The sequence below is a fragment of the Dermochelys coriacea genome, chromosome 21 (assembly GCF_009764565.3).
Source record: "Dermochelys coriacea isolate rDerCor1 chromosome 21, rDerCor1.pri.v4, whole genome shotgun sequence".
NCBI lineage: Eukaryota > Metazoa > Chordata > Testudines > Dermochelyidae > Dermochelys > Dermochelys coriacea.
Window position 1 is genome coordinate 12,501,803 of NC_050088.1, and position 14,521 is coordinate 12,516,323.

Sequence of the window (14,521 nt, forward strand, 5' to 3'; positions counted from 1 at the left end):
AGACTAACCAAAGTTTCTTACTGACTTCCAGGCAATTAGTGGTTGGATTGTGCCCTGAAGTAGGAGGGTTTTTCTCACTTGTAATGTTTATCCAGTGTATTCCAACTGTGGCTGTTCTCATTGGCTATATAAAGCTTTTTTTGCAGCTTGGTAAGCTCTTGGTCTCAATAATGGAACGGCCTACACCCAGAGGAAATTATACTGGGGGAGTGAAAGCAATTGAAACCTCTCTGTTGGTCCAAAAAATCCAATACGTTATTGCATTTATAAAAATAAATCAATCTATTTGCTCTAGCCTGCAAATGGCCCATTTGGGGGACTCGTGTGAAGCGTATACGGTGCTCCAGCAGGTGGTGCAGCGAGGGTGCATTTTGTGTTAGAAAAAGAAGGGCCATCACCACATAGAGCAGAAACATACAGAAATCAAAGAACAGAGATGTCTCATTAGGCCCTGATCCTGCAATGACCTTTGTGTAGGCAGATCCCTGCACCTGTCATTGGCTGTAGCTGGACTCTACGTGCTTGCAGGGGGCTGTAGGAGCAGATTGGATTGCAGAATTGAGACCTAATGTTGTAGTTTAAATGTTGGTAAAGGTGTTTACAGCCTAGTATAAATGATGATGCTTTTGCACATATGATGAGCTGTTGGGTAAAAATCAAGACTCTTACTTAGGAACAGGTTTCAGAGTAGCAGCCTTGTTAGTCTGTATCTGCAAAAAGAAAAGGAGTACTTGTGGCACCTTAGAGACTAACAAATTTATTTGCACATAAGCTTTCGTGAGCTACGTGCAGCCGATGAAGTGAGCTGTAGCTCACGAAAGCTTCTGCACAAATAAATTTGTTAGTCTCTAAGGTGCCACAAGTCCTCCTTTTCTTTTTACTTAGGGCCTGATCCAAAGCCTATTGACATCAGTAGAAAGACTTCCATGGCCTTCAGTTAACTTTGAATCAGATCCCAAATACCTAAATATGGCCATAAAAGCCTAATTTTAGGCTCCCATTCTGAAAATCTTAGCCTTTCTATTTAAGGCTTGCCCCATGGCCAAAGAGCTATTGAATAACCGGTGAAGGAAAACATCCTGTTATGCTAAAAGATGTAAATGGCTGTCATCAAGTGTGTCTTTGATCCACAGATCAGTCACAGACCTGGTTAAAGCTGATGGCCATGCTAATCGCCTTCTTTCAGGCTAAAGGGAAGGAGCAATTAAAAAGGTCCCTTTAAGGTGTGAGAGCTGGAAACAATAGGAAGCCAAAGCCCAAGGCCATGGCCCACATGGCAAGACCAGTCAGAACCTGAGCTGTGTTGACAGTGGGGTTTCCTTGGTACTGATTGTAAAGCACAGGGGCTGAGGGATAGATTGGTTGCAGCTCTATGTGTGAGAGGCAAACAGCAGACAATAACCAGCAGCCAACAAGACAGTGACCCAAGGATGAAACCAAGAGATAGACCTTCTTATGAGCACATTACTCACTGGAGAGGCAGACTTGGATTTCTGTGAAAGCAAACTGCCTGCTGTTTCAGGGAAACATATTTTCTTTATGTAAATGAACTGGATTTCGCCAAAGCATAAACCTGATTTGTATCCTCCACGTATCCTCCTAATGGAAAGGACCTGGCAAGGGCTCAAATATTGACTAACTGCTCGAGCCAAAAGGGGCAATGAAACAAACATTATGATCAGTAGATCATCTAGGTTTCAAAATGCACTTATTGCCTTCTGGGTGCATTGATTGGAGTTTATGAAGCTGTTGTTTTCGTGGTTGCTCGGAATAAGGAAGTTATTTTCTCCTAGTGAAACTCACAAACCCCAGGATGCCAAATATGGACTTCCCTATCTACTGCTAACATGCACTTGCAGGGTGGAGGTGCTGGCTGAGAGATCAGCTGCAGGTGTTATCAACCTTTCTGCTACCTGAGTGGTTGGTAAAAATAAATCTCTTGCGCAATGTGAAGCCGGCTGTAGTATAAAGAGACCTGCATTGGTTCCTGGGAGCCCTATAAGCGTTAGCGCTTTGTGGCTAAGGAACCTGTCTTGAAACAGGCCAAGAAAGGCAGGAGTACTAGCAGACAGGTAAATGAAATACAATCAGACTAAAGATGATTTGTCTTCAATCTATCAGAATCAATAGAAACAAAATGAACTTGCTTTGTTAAACTTGCGGGTGATAGAAGCCGTCCTGGGGTTGATTGATGCTTTTGATACCTGAGAGTCTACATGTCTCTCTGTTCTAAAGAAAGTACTGACATTCGGATGGGTGCGGTGGTCTTACAGCCTTTGGCTCTAACTGTGATCTAAAACTTGCACTGGTGTAGTGCCACTGATGTCAGCTGGGGTCAGGCTTGGTTTGCACCTGTGAAAGCCCTATCATGCTTTTATTTCAGCTGCAGCTTTTCTGTGCTGTCTGTGGCGATTGTGATTTTGGATTTCGTGTACCACGCCTTTAATTTCTAGCAAGGAAAGTATCCTTGGGGCCTGATTCTCCTCTCAGTCATGGTGAAATTGACCTTGTAGGCAAGGCAGAGAGAGCTGGCAGAAAGCACATAACACTTTAAGTCCCAGATGATTCCTCAAAAGAGGGCGTAAGTGGTGCAAAGGCTTTGTGCTTGATCTCTGTGCAGGGCTGAATTTCATCTTACAGTGGTGTAAATCAGCAGTAACTCCACTGAAGGGAACTGAGTTGCTCAACTAGTGTCAGAAAAAAAATCAGGATTTTTTTTTTAGTTGCAGTGTTTCATGGTGTAGGTACAAGAAAAGGGGAATAAGTTACTGATCAGCTGGTTTGAGTACAATTATCATCAGCATCAGCTAATCATTATAATGGAAGAGAGCAGTCACACAGGCTGTACTATTCACACTGCCCCCAGCCCTCACCTGGAGGGACCACCTCTTGGGGAAAGCAGGGAGTTCAGACTTAATGGTCTCTGTGCCGAACCTACCAGCTGTGCTGGTCATGAGTTTTGCTGTGTAGACACCTGTCTACCAGGAAGTGGGTTGAGACCACCAACTCCAGTGAAGAGATGCAAGGCAAGTCACAGGCCTGTGACAGGAGTGGAAAACATCCTGATTTGTCTGGTAAATGCTTTGCTCATTGTCTGATTTCAGGGAGTGACCGTTATTTCAAGGTCAGATAGTGCATTAATCACCAGGGCTAGAAAACGGAGATCACCGGCATGTAGCATTTCATTTTAGCTTTGGTGGTTTATGAACGGTTAGACCTTAAAATCACATTATGCGGATTATACTCCTGCAAATCCACTGTGTATTGTACAGCATCCTGGCTTGTGACCCAGTCTGCCCCCTGGGAGCTGCTCTTAGGATAGAAACATATGGGCTTGAGCCGAAAAGCATCTTGCTCATCCCCTGACTCTTCCAGTCCCTCCGCTCAATTTTTCTTTCTGAATCTTTCTGATCTTTATCCTGGTTTGCGAGACAAAGCTGCACAAGAAACCCAACCTAGATAAGAATTTGATAGATAGATAGATATACGACCTAGATAAGAATTTGTTTGAGTAATAACAATAAAGACTGTTGATCATTGACCAGCAGTTTCAGAGGGCAAAGCTTCAACTGGTGGCCTTCAACTGAACCACGTTGATTTACACCAGCTTTCCCACTGAGTCTAATCCAGCTCTTTGGCTTCCTGAAATATTCTTTTCCTTTGTTGTAGCATCTAAGCCATGGAAGCCCAATGGAGGAGACCATGGGAATCAGAGAGCCAGCCCAAGAGAAAGTTCCTATCTCTAGACAAGAAAGACGCCAAGAAGGTGTTGGAAATTTATGTCAAACGCACACTGAGCAACTGTGAGGATTCCTTTGCTGCGAAGAAGAGGGTGGAGGAGGCCAACGGCGCACAGGGGAAGAAGATGACTAAGCTCCGAAGAGCAGCAAGTGACTTCTGTGGGTACTCGGGTTCCAAGCTAATCATGAGGAAGCACCAAGCAGACAGAGCCAAGGCACTGAGGCTGGAAGATGCACTCAGCGAGAAGAGCAAACCGTTGGCTTGTGGGAATGCTACAGAAGACGAGCAGAAGCCAAAGGGGAAAGGCTTGAAGAGCTTGTCCCAAGGGAAAAATCAACCCTCCTGGATCAAGACTCTCCTGAATTTCTTTGACTGGAAAAACACTGACTGTAAAGAACACTCCTATAAAAAGACAAAGGAAAAAGAGACCAGCATGCAGCGGGCTCCTAGCTGCATGGAAGCAGAAATGGCTACAAGAACTGGAGCAGACTCCAGTTCATCGCCGCAGCTTGGGAAAACCATTAAAAAGAGATCCAGCCTCAGGAGAACTTTCTCACTTAAGAAACATGCCACCGAGGAGGAAAAGAAAGCAGGGAAGGAAGCAGGAATAAAAGCAAAGAGGCCAAGCTTTCTTCCACTGCGGAGTGTTCACAGGCCATCCTCACAAGGTAGGAGCATAGAACATTTGGAGCTAAATAGCTCTGTGTTCCCTGTGGGGACCATGGGCAGAATTTTAAAGTGGGATTATGTTCAGAAAAGTGACTGTAACCGTGACACATACTGGGAGATTTGCAGAGGTGCGACTAGATGCCAAAGACCTTGTCTACACTGGCAAGGGTTTGCTTGTGCAGATATACTGGGATAGCTATACCTGCAAATCTTTCTAGTGGAGATGCAGCTTATACTGGCAAAAGAATTCTTTTGCTGGTGTAACTTATACCAGTTCTCGGAACAAAATAAGCCATACTAGGAAAAGGTTCTTTGCTGGTACAGTTGCATCTACAGGAAGGGTTTTTGCTGGTATGAAGTCATAAAGAATCACACCCCAAACTCACATTATACTGGCAAAATTTCTAATGTAGGCCTAGCCTTAATCCCATTGGTTTAAAATGATCTGTGACTTTAGGTGGGAAGACTGTCTGACATTTGTGCTTTTGAAAATCTCCCTCTGGGTGTCTGCGGAGTCCTCTCTCCTTCGGGCCTGCCTCCACAAGAAAGCTGCACTGCTTTGACTATCCTGGTATAGAGAACATGGCAAATCTCCCCTCTTATAACTTATTCTGGTTTGGGATGTGCAAAAATGATACCGGTAGCCGGTACTTCTATACTGATAACTGAGTCCGCAATGGGACATTTACTAGAATAATTTTATCAGTTAAAAATCACACCCCTAACTGACATAGATACACCAAAAAGAAAAGGAGTACTTGTGGCACCTTAGAGAGTGCCACAAGTACTCCTTTTCTTTTTGCGAATACAGACTAACACGCCTGCTACTTTGAAACCAATAGTTACGCCAGTTCATCTTTTGAGTGTAGACAAGCCCGTTGTTTATAGACACATTTTAAGAATCATTTCTTTCCTGCTACACAGTCTTTATGAAGCGGCTGGTGTATTTTCAGCGTAAGTTTGTGAGGCTCACTGATTGTCTTTGTAGCAGAAGCCAGGGCTTGAAAAGCACCATTTGATTGTCATGCTCGGTTGCTGGCCACAGTTTCACATGAATTCCCGAGCCAGGGCAAGCATGAGCAATGTCAGCTGGAATTTTGCTACTGGAAGGTGGCGTATCTGACAACTCCCTTTCAGTCAGCAAGGACACCGATTAAAAACCTCGCCCTCTTTGTCTTTGCAGTCAGGGAAGAACATGAGCTTTACTGCAGACAAGTCTCGGAAGAGATACAGCTGATAATCCAGGGCAATGAAGCTAAGAGAAACAGAAACCACAGTTACGAAGAGCTACTGAGACCTGCTGGCACTCCTGAATCTGGTCAGTATCATCTCGTTCCAGGACATATACAGTTGTGGGCCACCCTTGATCTAGGCACAAAAAAACCTCTGGGGGGGGGGGTGAGATTCGTCCCTGTGCAGAGCCAGCCCAAGGTCTGTGCACCGCATAAGCCCTGTGCTGAGAACTGAGTGGCACTAGCTGTAATGGAATGCCCCTGGATGGGTTGTCAGCGGCGGGGATGGACCTTGGGACCCCGAGGTCTAAAACCAGGAACCACCAGGGCCTGAGCTAAAAGGCTCTGCTACCCACAGCTGTTACAGGCTCATCACCCTCTATATGTGGCCCAACCACCACTAGAGGAGGTCAGAGCACCACGCTGAGTGGGAGTGGGGCACACGACTGCAGTATGGGTCGCTGCCCAGGACTGAATTTCATCCAGGTAGGAATTGCCCATGCAGACTGTGCTGGACATATGGCCCTGGTAAGCAAGGTGGCTGGCTCTGAGCAAGGAAAGGGGCTACTTGTTGGCAGACCAGCAGTGCCGCCAACATGCAATTTTATAATGAATTTCGTGATATCTGGAGCATTTTAAAGCCCGTTTATGGGTGCACGGGGTTGAAAATTGGCTGTCAGGTTAGCGAGGACTGACAAAGGGCTGACAATCTAACTTTTGGAAAAGGGACAACAGCTGGAGACCCAGACAGACGGACTGGGGAGTACAAGGAAACAATCAGGCAATGTTAGTCAGCACAATTGGAATCGGCTACTGCCTGTGAGCTAACAGACCAGGTCCTTTGTGAGGAATCTATAAAAGTCCTGCTACAAACAGAGGGGGACCCAGAGCCACGCTGCTAGCATGAGTTACACCTGGAACTGAGCAGCCAGGCCAAAATTCCCTGTCCTATGAGCTCCATGCCAGGGGCTCACACGGCAGAGCTCATGCTGGGATCAGGACCGTCACAGTTCAGAATGTAGGGGTGCTTTTCTGTTGCCCTGGACACATAAATTGCTTTTCTGAAAATAACCTCTAAGTGCCTGTGTTGAAAATTCTGTCCTCAACATCGAGGGCAGAAGGACTTGGGCTTGTAGAAGAGACTGTCTCAAATTCTGGAACTAATTCTTTCTCTGTCTGCAGAAGAAACCATCATAAGAAAAATAGTTGCCCTGCTCAAGAACACTGGGGATCACTTGGACAAGAAGGTAAGGGGAGGACTTTGTTTGGTGGACTATAGATGTTTTGGGTCAAATTCTCTGCTGGTATAAACTGGGGAAGCATCATTGACTTCAGTGGAGTCTCACATAAAGTAATCTATTAAGGACTCTGCTTTGACACCTCTCCTAAGCTACTTCTGAACCTGGGCTCCATCCCCCTTTTGCAATATCTGAGTGACATGCTGTACACATCACTGAAAGTCACCGAAAGCCTGGCTTACCTGCCATGTGGCTTTCCATCCAAAGGGATTGCCAAAGGTGCTCAGTGCTTCTCACGGCATCTTATCATCCGGGGCTGATCCAAAGATCATTGAAGCCAGAGGAAAGATTCCCACTGACTTGGATCAGACCTCAGATGAGGTTGGAGAGATGAAGTGATGGGTTTATCCTAAGGGAATCTGACAGACAGAAGGGGCCAGAACAAAGGCGATCCCCCACTTAGGGCTTAAAATGGAACTTAAGCAGTGCATTGACCTTGTGCTGGCTTTCTGCACAGGGATGAGTTTCAGGCTAGGAGAGGAAGGAAATGGTTGTCTAGGAATTGATAGGAAGGAATCAAATAGGTAGGAAGCCAGTACAATTTCGGGAGTGAGTCAGCTTGTGAGGTTGGTGGTGAAACACAGATTGGAGGCAATATGTATTATATTCATGAATATGTGTTTTACTGGTTAAACAGATAAAAGAAGACACAAATCTCACCACGTTCTTCAAAGATATCTCCTACAGCTCCTTCAAGCACTTAGCCGATGTCTACGTCAATAAAGAAGTGAAGGCCCAAGTGCCTGAGATGTCTACCGAGGAGATACAATTTGCATTCGCTGTGCACTTAACTGCCAAAGTGGCAGGCATCTGTAACCATGCAGTGAACAGGATCATGGGATTTGGAAATAAATATCTCCAGGATACTTTTGTGCAGTTTTCCTACAGCAAGAACGTCAGGGTAAGAGGGAGAAATGAGTGTGTGATACAGCCCATGACAGCATGCTGGGGCAGATCCTCAGGGGGTGTAAACCGTGATGCTCCATAGGCATCAATGGAGTTATACCAGATTACACCAGCTGAGCATCTGGCCCCACCATTGTTATTTGTATTATTGTGACACTTAGCGATGCCAACTGAGATCAGGGTCCCATTGTGCCAGGTGCTGTACAGTCATTTAATGAGGGACAATCTTTGCCCTGAAGAGTTCACAATTTGAATACACAAGAGAGACAAAGGAATGGATTAGCAGCTCCATTTTACATATGGGGAAACTGAGGCACAGAGTTGAAGTGACTTGCTTAGGGTCACACAGGGAGTTCATAGCGGAGATCAGAATTGAACCCAGATCTCCTGAGTCCCTATCCAGTGCCTTAACCATAAAACCATCCTCTCTCTCTCACACTTCCCTGCCTGATGGTCCTTATTTATATCGAAATAGTTCTAAAACCCTTCAGTATCACTCAATCCAGCCTCCATGGCTGGCTTCTGGAGCTGGTTGGGAATGATTTTGGTCCCACGTAAAACTCTTCACCAGAATGAAAAAAAAAAATATTTCCTTCCAAGACTTTTGGTCAAAAATTTGGGGATTCTGTCAGAAAAGTCAAAATCTGTTTTCAGCAACCCCAAACATGTGATTTTGGGGGGCTTCAGGGTTCCCCCCACACAATATTTTCCTCGCAAACTATTTTTTAAATGGTTTTCAACAAACCCCCACTTTTGACAAAAAAAGAATCATTTTGTCCAAACCTTTTTTGACACATCACAGTGGAGGTGTATAGTATCAGCCCCATAAAACATATCATTGCCAGAGAGCTAAACGAAGACCTGGGGTAACAGCCATCAAAAGAGAATGGGAACACAGAAGACTTTAAAAAGTTTCCATTTCCTTTGGGCTCAGTTTTGGTTTTCTGGGTGGTCCCTTGACTGTTCTCTGATCATTCAGACACTGCCCAGTGAGTCCTGGGATGTTATTTATCCCTCTGCCAATGCCCTCCTGTGTGTATCTGAAGTCTTCCAAAGAGGATGGAGCTAGGCTGTTCTCAGTGGTGGCAGATGACAGAACAAGGAGCAATGGTCTCAAGTTGCAGTGGGGAAGGTCTAAGTTGGATATTAGGAAACACTAGTTAACTAGGAGGGTGGTGAAGCACTGGAATGGGTTACCTAGAGAGGTGGTGGAATCTCCATCCTTGGAGGTTTTTAAGGCCCGGCTTGACAAAGCCCTGGCTGGGATGATTTAGTTGGGGATTGGTCCTGCTTTGAGTGGGGGATTGGACTAGATGACCTCCTGAGGTCTCTTCCAACCCGAATATTCCATGATTCTGTGAATCTTGTCTGTATGCCTCTTATGTCTTTTGCTCTTTACACAACAATATGAAGAAACCACATGAGCACAGTTAGGTCCCAAATAGCTGTACACAGACATGCCTGGCCTAACTACTCACAATGCTGCTCTGGTTGGTTTCTGGTGACTTCTAAAACACAGAACACAGTAAGCGCCAATGGAGGGCTTGCCAACCATTTAAAAGGACACTACCCTATTCCTATGTACCACACTGCCAAATTTAGTGCCACTTGCCTCCAACAGGCAGACCAACACGGGCAAGCTTTTCACTTCTTGCTTTTTGGTGGGCTGCACTGGGACAAAGGGTTGAGAGTGTTTGCGCCTGGTGCAAAGCAACAGAAAGGGTTAATGCATCACTAGTCAAGATGGGCTTGAGGCACCGAATTCCTGCAAGGTGTGATTCCACTGAGAGGATTCTGGGAGCTCATGCAGGGGGTATGGCCTCTACGGGAACTCTCTGGGGACTCTTCTGTGTGGGAGCTGCCTTCACCCCAGCACACCGAGGGGCTTGAGTAGGGCTGGTGAACCTGTGACTCCATAGGTCCATCAGTCATTTCCTCCTGCAGGGCTGGGCTGCATCAATTCTGGAGCACAGAGCCTGCAGGAGCTGCCGTGAAGCATCCCTGCAGCTGCTGCTGTGTAGTGGATTCCTTCCTTCTCTGGACCCTGCAGATCTGCCAATGCCTGGCCCAGTCCCTCTAGCTGGGCACTGGAGGTACACTGCAGGGTAGGAAGTGCCAGGCTGGATCAGGCAATCTAGTCTAGTAGCCTGTCTCCAGCAATGTTCAGTGCCAATGGCGCCACAGGACAGAAACCCTGCAGGAGGCAGAAATGGGATAAACCTGCTCACAGGGACATTTTCCTCCTAACCCCCAACAGTTAGAAGTTGGTTTATGCCAATGGCATTGCCATCAGTTCCCATATGCTCCTCATAACCCACCAAGGTCTGTACTCACCAGCATCACACACCCATCCCGTTTGTAGAGCAGATCCTCACCTGTGGTTTATTCTGTCTCAACAGGACTGTGAGAAGTTCAGCACTAGCAGCTGTGAAAGCCCAGACTGAAAACTGCTCCCTAAGAGTTCACTTTCTGAACTGCTGCCGGTATCTACAGTATCTTCAACTTCAGCCCCACCTCTGTGAAGCAGAAAGCCATCCTGGGCTGGGAGGAACCAGTTGTCAGTGACTCCTGCATTTGATAGAATTTCGTGGCGCATGGATTAAAAACCACGGAAGACAATGAGTAACATGGGGGTCAACATGGAGAACATAAAAGACGGCCAGCTAAGGAGGAATATTCAGTATTTAATGCTAATACTACCTTCGTCTGATGAATTTGTGATAGTCCTCTATTGACCAAATCTTTGCATATGATAGCTCAGGCTTATGAACTATTTTAACCCCAGGATATAAAAATATATTTACTTCTCCTACCATTCAAGGCCCTGGTAAGAAAATCACTTAAGCACATGCTTAATTTTAAGCACATGTGCTTAAGTGCCCTCCATGAATAGGATGCTTTATTAAATTGGGCTCCAATCCTGTTGGTATGTCTTTTATTTATTATAATTAATGCTATTAAAATTCTGCAAGGGATATTAAACCTCATGTCTCAGGGTTTAGCCAATCTCCAAGTATTCGAGATTGGGATGAAACCAATGAGGAGCTCATTTTATACGCCGTCGGCTACGGCTGGAGTTCTTGCATGTTCCAATAAAGCATCGGGTGCTGTCTGCTGTCTGAGATGGGATACTGAACTCGAGGGGCCGCAGCTCTGAGCTTCTAGGGCAGTGCCTGTATTCCTACACTGTCGGTTTGTAATGCAAATGCTGGTATAGTGCAATGCCTGGGAAGATGCTGGGTGTGATGGTGCCACACTGTTGCATCCAATAGCATGTGATCCTTTCAGACATAGACATGAGGGGCATGGAATTTCTGTGGAATGAAGGGACCCTTTGGGAGAAAAATGGGCCATACTTGTCAGAATGACGGACATCCGAGAGTTCCGTTTCCCCATCAGAGGACTGTGATGTAACCATTCTGCAATGGGGACTGGAAATCATTTGGCTCTGTCAACACTCGCAATCAAACCATTCTCAACACTGGCTGAGAGTCCATCGAGGACCTGTCTTCAGCCATGAGCCATTTTCCTGCTGTAGACAGCAGGGCCATAAACTCTGCTAAGCTACAGCGTCTCATCAAATTTTGGAGCAGGTTATGGATTGGGCGCACGTGAACTGACAATTGGATTGCCATTGGTGTCACGACGTTATGTACTAAACAATCAGGTTTTCTGCCAAATGATTTGAGGACCTACAGTTTCTCCTCGTACATTAATCAACACAGAGAGGAACAAACATTCCCAAGTGCTGTTATGAATATCTTGGAAACCATGTACTTGAGTGTATCTTTCTAATAGATTCTGGATGAAATGTGGATAGTGGGGTGAGGCAGAATGCAAGTGAATATTATGTTACAGGTGGAGTAAAGTGCATCTTAATACACCCAATGTGAGTCCTGTACCAGTTCTTTTATATTAGATAAGCAGGATAAGAGGAATAATATTTTGGCAGGTGGCCATCGGTGTCTGTTTTATCACATGATCGTAGCTGCCTCTGCTCTTAGAAGGAGGAAGTTACAGAAATTCCAGCACAGTGATATCGGTGACTTATTAGTGAGTAGAAGACCGTTGACCTGACACCAAAGTACAGAGGGAGGTGGTTCACAGGTGGGCTAGAGCCTGCACTGGCATGAACTAGCATTGCTCCATGGACCAGCCAATTGTCACTCACTGCAGCTTTGGCCCAGCATGTCTAAGACGATGCACAATGTGAAAGAAATTAAACAATAAGCCCTGAGAATGAATCCTAAACCTTGCCCCATTGCAAAGACCCCCCCTCCGCAGGAGAATAGGTCTCTGGATGAAGGCCGCAGATCCTGGCTCGGTGCCAGTGGAGATTACCAGAGAATTCCGGAAGGACCCCCAACAGGAGTCGTTTGGGAAGGTCCCCACTGCAGGGGACATGCCTTAGTCAAACAGAGCTGATTGGGCTCCATGCAGGGATAACTGGATGAAATTCTCTGGCCTGTGTTATACAGAAGGTCAGCCTGGATCAGGGCTGGCTCCAGGCACCAGCGTTCCAAGCAGGTGTTTGGGGCGGCAGTTCCTCCGGCCGCAGCGGCACGTCGGCGGCAGCTTCTTTGTTCCGCCCGCCGCGGCGGCAAATCGGCGGCAGCTTCTTCCTTTTGCCATCCGCGGTGGCAGGTTTTTTCACTGCTTGGGGTAGCAAAAACTGTAGAGCTGGCCCTGGCCTGGATGATCCAATGGTTCCTATTGGCCTTAAAAAAATAAATCTACAAAAGGGAGCATGTGGGTATGAAGAACACATGCTCATGCCTACCAGAGTACATCTACACTGCAAGAAAACACCCATACCGCTGCACTTCAGAGCCTGAGTCAACTGACCAGGGCTCAGGCTGTAGGCATAAAAATAGCTGTGTAGATGTTTGGGCTCAGGCTGGAACCTGGGTTGAGAGACCCACCCTCCTCGCGGAGTTTCAGAGCCTGGGCTCCACTGCTATTTGTAGCCCCTCAACCCGCGACTGTAAAGCTACAGCCGTGCTGTGGGTCTTTTAGTGCAGTGTAGCCATATGCTGAGTGGCCCGATAAGATCGGCATGGCACACTGGCATGAGAGCACCTCACACCATCAAACCTTCGTTCTAACAAGCCAAAAATTCATCTTCAGCATAGATTCCACCAAGACCGGTGGGTTGATAAACGGGGCGTTGGAGACAGGAATTTTCCTTTACATCACTGGCTTTCTCAGCCAGTGTGTAAGCGTGTATGTGTGTGTGTGTGTGTCTTCAAATCCCCCTTGTGCACAGACAGCTCTGCAGCACGTTCCATCACCATAATGCTGCCTGCTAGAAAATCCAACTGCCAAGACCAATGCAATTGTAGCTTCCTTCCAAAGCCAACATATCCCACTACCGAGAGGCTCTTGTTTCTACTATCTCATGCTGTGGGGCTTTGCAGCTCAGAGTTGGTTTTATGCCAAGCAAAAGCAAAGGCAACAGACGGAAGACTGAAGAATTCTCGCACTGGATGTTGACAGACGTTCTGCTTTCTCACTGGTGAACATGCCAGGAGCAAAGCCATGGGTTTAGCTGGTAGGAAACGGCAAGTGTTTAAACAGATGTCAAAACAAGGGACAAAACTGCCATTTAGGGATATTACCTTCCTTTTCTCCTCCCTTTCCCAGGGTTATTTATAGCTCCAGATCATGGTGGCGAAGGGTCTTGGGAAATATCTGGGGATTAGTGGTATCAGTGCCTCTCACTGGGTTGGATCCAGTGCCCACTGAAGTCAGTGGCTACCCTTTGTTGCCTACACCAGCTACTCACACCATGGGTATGTGAGGGGAGGGGAAGGGCAGGCTCCATGAGACTGCCCTGTTCCCTCCGTGCATGGGGTCAGGAGTTGACATGATGAGGTAGGCGATGCAGTAGGGGACTGGGGGACATGTGCTGGACAAAGTGGGTGCAGGGTATGCCCACCCTGGAACAGGGGGAACTGAGCAGCAGATTGGGATTGTCGGAGTCATTTTGCACTACCCTACGTTGGGGGATTTTGGCAGAGCCACTGTGAAGCTCTTGGTCCCCTCTCAGGCAAAACTCTCACTAACACTGATGCGAGCTTCGACTGAATAAAGACTATGAGCCAGATCCTGACACTGTTATCCACCTTCCATGGGACCTTACTCTGCAAGAAGCCCTGGTAGCCTTTTCCCCTAAGAGCAGGCCAAGCAGAGATAGCAGGATTTGACCACAAACTAACAAACACCCTTATATTTTTAATAGCACCCACTGGGGTCATGGGATCTGTGATCATTTCTGGCTTCCCTAGTCATTCCTGACTGATAGAGCACTGGACTGGGACTCAGGAGACCTGGATTCTTTTCCTGGTTCCACCACTGGCCTGCTGGGTGACCTCAGGCACTGCTCTGTGCCTCAGTTTTCCACTCTGTAAAATGGGGATAATGTTACCGACCCTCCTTGTAAAGATCCACTTTTGAGCTCCACTGTGGAGAAGCACCATATCAGAGCTAGGTATTATTTTATTCTGGTAACTGATCAAGGCTGATGAGGGTGAAACAAGACCCGCCATGACTGGTTAAAAACCACTATAATTGCATCATGTCATTTGCATAGCACCAGGCGTCTGTGTGACATTTGACTGAGCTAACAATTTAGATGGAGTGGGAATAGGAAGGTGTATCACCCAGGTGCGGATG

General features: G+C 46.6%; 1 protein-coding gene across 1 annotated transcript; it reads left to right on the top strand.

Moving 5' to 3' along the window:
• The first annotated feature begins 1,972 nt into the window (after positions 1-1,972).
• On the top strand, positions 1,973-11,732 carry LOC119846260 (protein BNIP5-like). The gene is made up of 6 exons (XM_038379673.1): positions 1,973-2,072; positions 3,670-4,409; positions 5,594-5,728; positions 6,825-6,889; positions 7,578-7,841; positions 10,246-11,732. The coding sequence occupies exons 2-6, from the start codon at positions 3,680-3,682 to the stop codon at positions 10,288-10,290; spliced, it is 1,239 nt and encodes a 412-aa protein (XP_038235601.1). The 5' UTR covers positions 1,973-2,072; positions 3,670-3,679; the 3' UTR covers positions 10,291-11,732.
• The last annotated feature ends 2,789 nt before the right edge of the window (positions 11,733-14,521 follow it).

Excerpts from the sequence above, each read along its gene's own strand:
- LOC119846260 (XM_038379673.1), top strand. The coding sequence starts at position 3,680 with ATGGAAGCCCAATGGAGGAGACCATGGGAATCAGAGAGCCAGCCCAAG. Across the intron at positions 4,410-5,593 it reads TCACAGGCCATCCTCACAAG|TCAGGGAAGAACATGAGCTT; the intron begins GTAGGAGCATAG and ends TTGTCTTTGCAG. Across the intron at positions 7,842-10,245 it reads CCTACAGCAAGAACGTCAGG|GACTGTGAGAAGTTCAGCAC; the intron begins GTAAGAGGGAGA and ends CTGTCTCAACAG.